We start from the raw sequence: 10,925 nt of genomic DNA on the forward strand, positions 1-10,925 counted from the left end.
AAATCAGCAGGAAAAGCAGTTGAAACAGTTGTTCACAAGGAGACAACTCATGACTCTGAACATGAATCTAAAGCAGAACTTTAATCTTTTTTTCTTTTTTCTTTTTTGGCTTGAAATTGTATTGTTATTGGTTTAGGAAATAACAAAAATCTCTGTTTTGACAACAACTTTATCTATGAGTTCTTTGTTTGCACCATTCCCAATTTTGGTTCAATGAGAAAAGAAAAGAGAAACTAACATGAAAATAATTTTTTTGACTACTCAATTCTGACAACTTTTTCTTATAATTTTAAGTGTTATTTTCTAAGTGGTTTCTCATTTTTTCATTTTTTCTCATTTTCAATATTCAAAAATCACTTAAAAGATAACAATTCATATTAAAAAAAATTGTTAAAATTTAGTAGTTAAAATATTATTATCCAATTACAAAACATGTCGAATGCTGAATGGACCAATAGATGATACGAAGTTATAGATGATAACTTCATGCAACTCCATTTGCATACAAGTTTTATTGCTTTAAGAGAAAAATTGAAATTATAATTGGTTTTGAGGTTTATGATAATTATTTTAGTTAGATTTCAACATATTACATAACTTTTAATTAAGATTTATGAAAGAAGTTTCTACTTCTCCTATTCCCCCACAATCGAAAATATATATTAACTTTTTTTTGGCTAAATTATAATTTTAGTTTTGCTATAATTCTTAATACGCATTAAAGTGTGCATAAAAGGAGTTTCAAAAGAAGGGCATGCAAACTTGTGTAACAAATAATATTAGTCTATTCTAAATGGTTTAGTGTCCTTGATAACTATTTTTCAAAGGAGAAAGAAAAAAAAAAACAAATACGCAATCGAAGAAAATATATAATGAATTGAAGGTTTAATATCAACGTCAAAATCAAATCTTAAACAATGGAGTCAAAAGCCCGATAGCATGACTGACTTATTTTTTATTAATTTTTTCAGTTTTGATACTTGGATGAGAGTGACGTTTCTATTTATTAACTGTTAAACAAAAAGAATGAATAAAAAATAAATTTGCTCAACCAAAGAATTAATTCCGATTTAATAGTAAAATATGATGATTTGAATCAAAGACACAGACTGATCAATTGTTTATTAATTTATTAGTAACAGATATCATATTCACCTTTTGTTGTAAATTGAAATATCGAACTTCATTTTTCGGGTCAAAGATAATAAATAACAAAAGAACTTTTATTTGTAGTAAATTCCTTTATATATTAAATTTAGTGCTAGCAATAATAAAGTACAGTAAAGCAAAATATGTCAGGAAATGTTTAAAAAAAGATAACAGAAAAAAACGTTGCTTTGATTATTTTATTATTACACGTCATCACTATATGAAATATATAACAAATCATGTGAAAATTTAAAACTTTAATAATACAATCACAAGATAAAATCTGCAAAATAATAATAATTAAGTGATAAACTATTTATTTAATAGTTTTTTTTTATGATTTAGTAATTTTTAATTAAATTAAGTTGGTTCTAATAAATTGTAACTATTTTATGAAAAATTATTAGACGAAGAAGTGATAGAAACACACACCATTATATTATATAATCAGTGCAAGATTATTTCCCATAAATTTTGAACAACAATAAATGTATAATTGTCTTTAAAATAATTTTATTGAAACAATATTTCAATAAATATGTAAATACTTCGAAGAAGACAGATACAGTATAGTGAACCGCGTGAAGAAGTTGAACGGTGTGAAGTCATAGAGAGAAAAGCGATTTATTCAGACCAAGTCAGACACGTACAGAGAACACATTGCACCAAATTGTAGCCAATTACCAGTGGCACGAAAGACTTAACGCACCCGTTGTTACTTCCAAACCCATTTTCAGATCTCAACAACACTCATGGACCGTCGTAAAGAGGTTTTTCTTTTCTCTCTTTCTCTAAACTATTCTTTTTCTTCGTTGCTTAACCTAATCCTTCTCCAGTGGAATGAATTATTTCTCTGTATTGTTTGCGTCAAATGTAATATTCACTGAATCACAGAATCTCACTATTAAATTGCATGCTGCTCGTTGAGTTGAACCGTATGAAGCAAAAACACAGAGATTGTGATTATATGAAAAGTTAGTGTTCTCTGCTTAAAATAGCTTAGAGATATAGGATTTTTGATTAGATAACTCGTTGTTTAACACACACACGACGAAGATCTTGAGTACAGATACAATCGTTTACTTGTTTGTGCTGGAATTTTTCTCTTTGTTAAAAGGCGAAACTCTGATTTTAATTTTAATCTCAGAGTTGCATGTTTTCACCGTTTCCAGAAGCCGTGTTTTGTTTTTCTTCAGATTTGGTATTTAATTTTCGTGATTAAGTAATAACTGTTATTCAACATGCATCTGCATAGATTGTTGTATTTCTTTGCTTTGTTTGATTCTTTCTTGTTTTCTCTAAATTTTTTAAATGGAGGCACGACTACCGTGACTCATTCGCTTCCCTTTCCAGCTCAGCTTGACGAATCGTTTTGTTTTAATTTTTAAACCTCGAATGATCCGGATCACCTATGATTAGTTTGTTACAGGTTGTTTTTTGGCTTTTACTGTTGCATTTTCTTTTTATTGTTTCGTGTGAGCTTTTTCCTTTTTCAAAGGATGAAGATTCTCTACGTTTAATTGTTTTTAGAGAAATTTGTTTTTATTAACACATTGAAACGATGATGACGGAGTTGAAGTCGGTTTTTATTTGTTTTTTTTTTTTTTCAAATGTTAATCGTTCGTAATGTGTTGCAGTCCTATAAATAACAATAAATCGCTTTTTAAATAAGAAATAGTCAAATTCTTCACTAGAATCCACTTTCATTTGTACGGATTTTTTGGTATGCTTAATGGTATTAAGTATAAAGTTGGTTACAAATATGAACCGTTAATTATTGTTATTAGCTGACTTTGTTGTAAATCTTGTGAACATAGAAAAATGGTACATGGCTATCAGTGCCACAATTTGGAGATTGGGATCAAAAGGGCCAAGTGCCAGACTACTCTCTTGATTTCTCAAAGATAAGGGAAACTAGGAAGCAGAACAAGACAAACATTTCGAGGGCAAGTCTCGGTAATGAACAAGAGTTCGTTGATTCAACCTCGAGCAGCGTAAACACTGGTCACAGCAGTGAGCATTCCCAACCTCACAATGATCAAACGGTTCCTCCAAATGTAAGATTACCCATAAGTTTCCCAGCTCTTTGTTTTATTTTCTTAAAAGGATCAATTTAATTGTTAAAAAAAATATAGTATTTGAAGAATTTTTTTGCTTAAATAATTTTATATAAAAAATGGACTAATTTACTGTAGAAATGAGAATCCAAGGACTTTTTATTTTACGAAATTAGTGTACTTTTGGGTAGAAATTATGTAAATAGGAATCACTTATCAAATGAAACCTAATAAGACTTTGTTTAAGCATCCAAACAAATTTTCAATTAGCCACAATCCCTATATTAAACTCGATATACTATAACATGTGATCTTCACATATAGATTGTCTATCCTAAAGTTCTATAAAAAAATATAAATAACTCCCCTCACATACAATACTCAGCTTTAAAGTAATTTTCAAAAATTTAAGTAATAAGACTATTTCAAAATCTAGTGACTTAGAACAAAGTATCTAAATATAACAAAATTTTTGCATATAATAAACCAAGTTGAGAGGATATTTTTTAATTGACTCCATTAAGATTGATGGCAAAATCATAAAAAAAATGACAAAAGAAAATGAAAAGAGAGACAAAAGTTTAGAATTGTTCTTAGTTCCATAACTACTATTAGTTGCAATCAAATTTAAAAAAAGAAAAATTGAAAACAAAAGTTTAGAGAGAAAAACAAAAATGAGAGAGAAAGAAAAAAAAAAGAAAAGAAAAGTGCGTAGAGAGAAAATGAATGTTGTTATGAATTAATGGTCGTCCATTGATTTATACAATCACTCATATGATTGATAATCATATTATTCATTACTCTTTATGATGTAATATTTTGTATTTACTATTTGATTTTATATCCTTTCTGGGTTACCATATTGTACCTATAAATAGGACTCGTCCTATCAGTAATGAGACACACATAAAAACAGAAGTTGCTCCCTACTCTCTCATTCTCTATTCTTCCTCTCCTTTGTCTCTCTTATTACCTTTATTTTATAACACGTTATCAGCACGAGGGTTATCCAACTGAGCGTGAAGGCATATTTTTTTTTTCTCCCTAAGAACAACGCTCTATATTCCTTAACCGAGGTTCTTTCTAATCTTTTTCTCATTCACAAACTTTATCTCATTTTCTTTTTTTTTGTGTAATGATAATTGTTTGATTTATTTTTCTCTGTCATATTATTATTATTATTATTATTTGATTTTAATAATTTCATACATGAAATTTGATTATATTAATATTTTATGTGCTAGTTTTAAACACGCGAAACGTTGCAAAATTCTCTGTCATAATATTTTTATTATGACGATGATTATTATTAATATTATTATTTTGATGATGATGATTATTATTAATATTATTATTTTATGTGTTAGTTTTAAACACGCGAAACGTTGCAAAATTTGGATTTGTGACCCTTGATATTGTAAGGAAGAATTCCTTATATTGGATTTTAAATGTTGAAATATATTTAGATGCAATGGATATTGGGATACCATTAAATAAAGAAATAAAGCAACTAATTTGCTCATAACAAAAATATTGTGAAAAGAGACTTCACAAATATTGTGAATTTATTTCATGCCTATGCATGGCTGGCTGGACAAAGCAATAAAGCTTTTGATGAAAAATCATGAGATCCGCCTAATCTGCTCCATTCCCAGAAGTGAATGGAGCAATCAATATTATGAATTGATTTCATGCCTTCTTGTGGCTGAACAAAATAATGAGCTCTTGATGAAAAATCATGAGGCCCGACCAACTGGTTCTGCTCCATTCCCAGAAGTGAATGCAGCAACATCTGATCCATATAATCATGGACGAGGTCAAGACCATAATAATAATCGTGGTCGTAATTTTGGCCGTGGTCGTAGCCATGGTCGTGGTCGTGGTCGTGCTATTAATCATGGTCGTGGACATGGTTATAAAGGAAATTTTCAAAGAGAAACTTCATCAACAGAAGTGGAACAAGAATGCGAAAAAGGAAAAAGAAAGGGGTGAAAATAATGGCAAAAAGGCTGAAAATATATGTTACCGTTGTGGTAGTAAAGGTCATTGGACCCGTGCCTGTTATACACCAAAGCATCTTGTTGAACTCTACCAAGAATCACTTAAAAAGAAGAATGTAGAAACACACTTTGCTTATGAAGATGGTGATTCTGATTATGGTCATATGGATACTACTCATCTTGATATTGGTGATTTCTTTTCTAAACCCGATGGAAGCATTGATCACCTTATTGGTGATGGGAGTGTTAGAAAATAGTTTTATTTTATGATTAATTTTTAAGACAATGTTTTATATTTAATTCATGTTGCTTTTATATGTACAAGTTTTTATGTTTTTATGAATAAAATCCTCTATTTTATTTTTTTTTTCTTTCTCTCCTCTTACAAAGTAATCTCTAATATTGATATTTATGTTTATATGAAGAATGAATATTGGCATTAACACCAATGATGAGGATCTGTGCCTTGCTGATAGTGCAACAACTCATACAATTCTCAAGAGTAATAAATTTTTCTCTACTTTGGTAATGCGAGAAGTCAATGTTAGTACTATTTCTGGTACTACAAATATAATTGAAGGCTCTGGAAGAGCTACAGTACTTCTGCCAAGAGGTACAAGATTGCATATTAAAAATGCATTTTATTCTCCTAAGTCCAATAGAAACTTATTAAGTTTCAAGGATATTCGTCTAAATGGATATCATATTGAGACAAATAATGAAGGAGATGTTGAATATCTTTATATCACTCAAATTGAGTCAAATAAAAAATGTGTATTGGAGAAATTATCAGCCTTCTCTTATGGCTTGTACTACACATATATTAATGCGATTGAGACGCATGTTATTGTAAGCCAGAAGCTTACAAATAAGAATGAATTTCTTGTTTGGCATGATCGGTTGGGTCATCCTGGATATATCATGATGCGAAAAATAGCTGAAAACTCATGTGGACATCCACTTAAAAGTCAAAAGCTTCTTCAGTCCAATGATTTCTCATGTACTGCATGTTCGCAGGGAAAATTGATAATAAGACCATCACCAGAAAAAATTAGAAATGAGTCAATCTCATTTTTAGAACGAATACAAGGTGATATTTGTGGTCCAATACACCCACCATGTGGATCATTTAGATATTTCATGGTATTAATTGATGCGTCCACTAGATGGTCACATATTTGTTTACTATCAACTCGAAATCAAGCATTTGCTAAGTTATTAGCACAATTGATCAAGTTAAGAGCCCACTTCCCAGATTATCCAATTAAGAAAATTCGTCTTGATAATGCTGGTGAATTTACATCTCATGCTTTTAATGAGTATTGTATGTCAATTGGAATTGAAGTTGAACATCCAGTAGCACATGTTCATACTCAAAATGGACTTGCAGAATCATTGATAAAACGTCTAAAATTGATTGCACGACCTTTACTTATGAAAGCTAATCTTCCAATGACTACTTGGGGATATGCAATTCTGCATGCTGCAGTATTGATTCGCATCAGACCAACAAGTTATCACAAATACTCTCCTTTACAGTTGGTTTTTGGTCAACAACCAAATATTTCTCATTTAAGAATTTTTGGGTGTGCTGTATATGTCCCAATTTCCCCACCAAAAAGGACTATGATGGGTCCTCAAAGACGTTTGGGAATATATGTTGGATATGATTCTCCATCGATAATAAAATATCTTGAACCATCAACAGGTGACTTATTTACAGCTCGATTTGCTGATAGTCATTTTGATGAATCAATTTTTCCAACGTTAGGGGGAGAAAGAAAGAAACTGGAAAAAGATATTGGTTGGAATGAATTATCATTATCTCATCTTGATCCTCGTACAAAAGAGTGTGAACTAGAAGTTCAACGGATAATTCATTTACAAAAATTGGCCAACCAATTACCAGATGCTTTTACTGACACAAAAAGGGTAACTAAGTCGCATATACCCGCTGCTAATACTCCAATCAGAATTGATATTCCTGTTGGACAATCTAATATAGCAAATGAATCTCAAACACGCCTAAAGCGTGGTAGGCCTTTGGGTTCCAAAGATAAAAATCCTCGTGTGAGAAAAAGGGAAAAAAGGCAAGATGGCCTAATCGAGGGGGTAAAAGTCCCAAAAGATTCTTTTGACATAATCAATGATTCGGTTCCAGAAGAACCTCAGGTACCTGAAATTGTTGAAAATGATGAGATCTCAATAAATTATGTCATGAATCATAAAATATGGAATCGAAATAAAGTCAATATTGACGAGGTTTTTGCATATAATGTAGCAAAGGATGTCATAAGTGACAATGATGATCAAGAACCAATGACAATTGAAGATTGTCGGCAAAGAAATGATTGGCCAAAATGGAAAGATGCAATCCAAGCAGAATTAGATTCGCTTGCTAAACGAAAGGTTTTTGGACCTGTAGTTCGCACACCTGAGGGTGTAAAACCTATTGGGTACAGATGGGTTTTTGTACAAAAACGAAATGAGAATGGTGAAATTGTTAGATACAAAGCACGGTTAGTTGCTCAAGGTTTTTCACAAAGACCTGGTATTGATTTTGAGGAGACATATTCTCCAGTATTGGATGCAACAACATTTAGATATTTAATTAGCCTTGTTGCACAAGAAGGTTTGAATTTGCACCTCATGGATGTTGTTACAGCCTATTTGTATGGCTCTTTGGAAAATGATATTTATATGAAACTCCCTGAAGGATTTAATGTGCCCAACAAAGCAAATTCTAAAAAGGATTATTCAATAAAATTGAATAAGTCCCTTTATGGATTGAAACAATCAGGACGTATGTGGTATAACCGTCTAAGTGAGTACTTATTAAAGGAAGGGTATAAAAATGACCCTATTTGTCCTTGTATTTATATGAAAAGATCCGAGAATGAATTTGCCATAATTGCTGTTTATGTAGATGACATAAACATAGTTGGAACTCCTAATGAGCTCACAAAGGCAATTGATTGTTTAAAGAAAGAATTTGAGATGAAGGATCTTGGAAGGACAAAGTTTTGTTTGGGATTACAAATTGAGTATTTAAACAAAGGTGTTCTTGTACATCAAGAAGCTTATATAACGAAAGTGCTTAAAAAGTTCTATATGGACAAATCACATTCACTATGCACTCCAATGGTGGTGAGGTCATTAGATGTTGATAAAGACCCTTTTAGACCTCAAGAAAAAGATGAAGAACTACTTGGTCCTGAAGTACCATATCTTAGTGCTATAGGAGCACTAATGTATCTTGCTAATTATACTCGACCCGATATAGCATTTGCTGTAAATTTGTTAGCAAGATATAGTTCTTCACCTACAAGAAGACATTGGAATGGAGTAAAACAAATACTCCGTTACCTTAAAGGCACTATGAATATGGGCTTGTTTTACCCAAATGATTCAAAATTAGATCTAATGGGTTATGCAGATGCAGGTTATTTATCAGATCCTCATAATGGTCGATCACAAACAGGATATTTGTTCACATGTGGTGGCACAGCGATTTCATGGCGATCTGTGAAACAAACAATAACAGCAACATCGTCAAATCATGCAGAAATTTTAGCATTACATGAGGCAAGTCGTGAATGTGTTTGGTTAAGGTCTATAATTCAACATGTGCGACAAACTTGTGGTTTATCCTTGGGAAAAATGAAACCAACAACGATATATGAAGACAATAGTGCATGCATTGCTCAATTGAAAGAAGGATATATTAAAGGAGACAGAACAAAACATATTCTTCCAAAATTCTTTTTCACTCATGATCTTCAAAGAAATGGTGATGTAGAGATCCAAAAGATTCGCTCATGTGAAAATCTAGCAGATTTATTTACAAAGTCTTTGCCAAGGAGAACTTTTGAGCAATTGGTTCATAGGATTGGACTCCGCCATCTTAATGATGTAAGTTTACATGAGGGGGAGAAATTAGAAGATGCAAAGAACAATATTATATAGAATGATGTACTCTTTTTCCTTCACTAGGTTTTTATCCCAAAGGGTTTTTCCTAGTAAGGTTTTAACGAGGCACATTCTTTTATCAATGGACACCCAAGGGGGAGTGTTATGAATTAATGGTCGTCCATTGATTTATACAATCACTCATATGATTGATAATCATATTATTCATTACTCTTTATGATGTAATATTTTGTATTTACTATTTGATTTTATATCCTTTCTGGGTTACCATATTGTACCTATAAATAGGACTCGTCCTATCAGTAATGAGACACACATAAAAACAGAAGTTGCTCCCTACTCTCTCATTCTCTATTCTTCCTCTCCTTTGTCTCTCTTATTACCTTTATTTTATAACAAATGTTACATTAGTTCATGTTATTAAGCTTACTTAAAGTTTTTCTTCTCTATTTTATAAAATTAAAAGCTATGTAATTTATTCTTATTATCAATGTTTTCGATAACATTCTTAGTAGATGCGTTAAAAATCCAAATTATGAAAGAATGCTATGTTATAAAAAAAAATTACAAATAATACAACTCAAAATGTAATTAAAAAGTTTGTTAGTGAACATACATATTTTAAGTAATATTATTCTATATTAGTTTTCCTGCATCACAATTTTACAATCTCTATTTAAATTTTATCATTTTGCCCATCTTATTAAAAATGTATAAAATAATATAATAAAAAAAAAGAAAACATGATATATATATATATATATATATATATATATATATATATATTGTGAAGTTTTAATAGTACTTTATTGCATATCAGATTCATTCTTACATTGGTGGCTTCTGATTAATATTCCTCAGGAGTTTGAAGTACAGTTTTTAATTTATTTTTTTAAAATATTTCTTTTATAACTTAAAATTTGTTAAAAAGAGTGTGTTCGAAACTGTCTTTTTCGGACACTCCTAGTTGCGTAACAATGTCATATATATGTACACACACATTATTTATTTGTCTATTTTTTCTTACAGGAAAGGAAGAGCTTCCTCAGCTACTTCAATTGTTGTGTTAAAGCCTAATATTTGTTTAGGGCAATTGTTTTCTGAAGATTCTTGATAGGAACAATGCTTTGTTCATTTGGTGATCTTAATTTTAAAACAATTATTTCTTTTCCAGTTCTTAATCTTTCTGTCTATAAATGACAATAGGGTTCTGCATGATAAAAATTCATACATCCTGTTACCAAACTCAATAGATATGTAATTTTTGATCCATTCTCATCGAACAACGGTTATATTTTTATACTCATACTCATACTTATTTTTTTACTGTTTCAAATATCAATTAAATGATTTTTATAAAATTTTTAAAAATTACACCAAATGAAATATGATACTATCAAAATGTATATGTATTATATATTATAGGCGTAAATATATTGTATGTATGTATGTATTTATTTATTTTTGTATGTATGACAACGGGGCGAGTACGAGTATCATAATCTCATCTCAATCCCCATAATAAACATTCATCCTTATCTCCATCCTCAAACACAGCGAATGTACAACTTTTGACACATCGTCTTCCCCACCGAGTAACCGATATATTCTTATACTCGTACCATTTTTTTTACTCTTCCAAATATCAGTTAAATAGTTTTTATAAAAAAATTTAAAAATCACACAAAAGAAACCTTGATACTATCAAAATATTAAGAAAAATATTATAGTAATATAAATCTCAAATTAAAGTATCAAATAACAACTACACAAAATTCAAATAATTATA

The 10,925-nt window shown here is 30.4% G+C and overlaps 1 protein-coding gene across 1 annotated transcript; it reads left to right on the forward strand.

The window, feature by feature from the left end:
• The first annotated feature begins 1,726 nt into the window (after positions 1 to 1,726).
• On the forward strand, positions 1,727 to 10,408 carry LOC114177289. The gene is made up of 3 exons (XM_028062568.1): positions 1,727 to 1,919; positions 2,967 to 3,206; positions 10,166 to 10,408. The coding sequence occupies exons 1-3, from the start codon at positions 1,902 to 1,904 to the stop codon at positions 10,211 to 10,213; spliced, it is 306 nt and encodes a 101-aa protein (XP_027918369.1). The 5' UTR covers positions 1,727 to 1,901; the 3' UTR covers positions 10,214 to 10,408.
• The last annotated feature ends 517 nt before the right edge of the window (positions 10,409 to 10,925 follow it).

The sequence above is a fragment of the Vigna unguiculata genome, chromosome 3 (genome assembly GCF_004118075.2).
Source record: "Vigna unguiculata cultivar IT97K-499-35 chromosome 3, ASM411807v1, whole genome shotgun sequence".
NCBI lineage: Eukaryota > Viridiplantae > Streptophyta > Magnoliopsida > Fabales > Fabaceae > Vigna > Vigna unguiculata.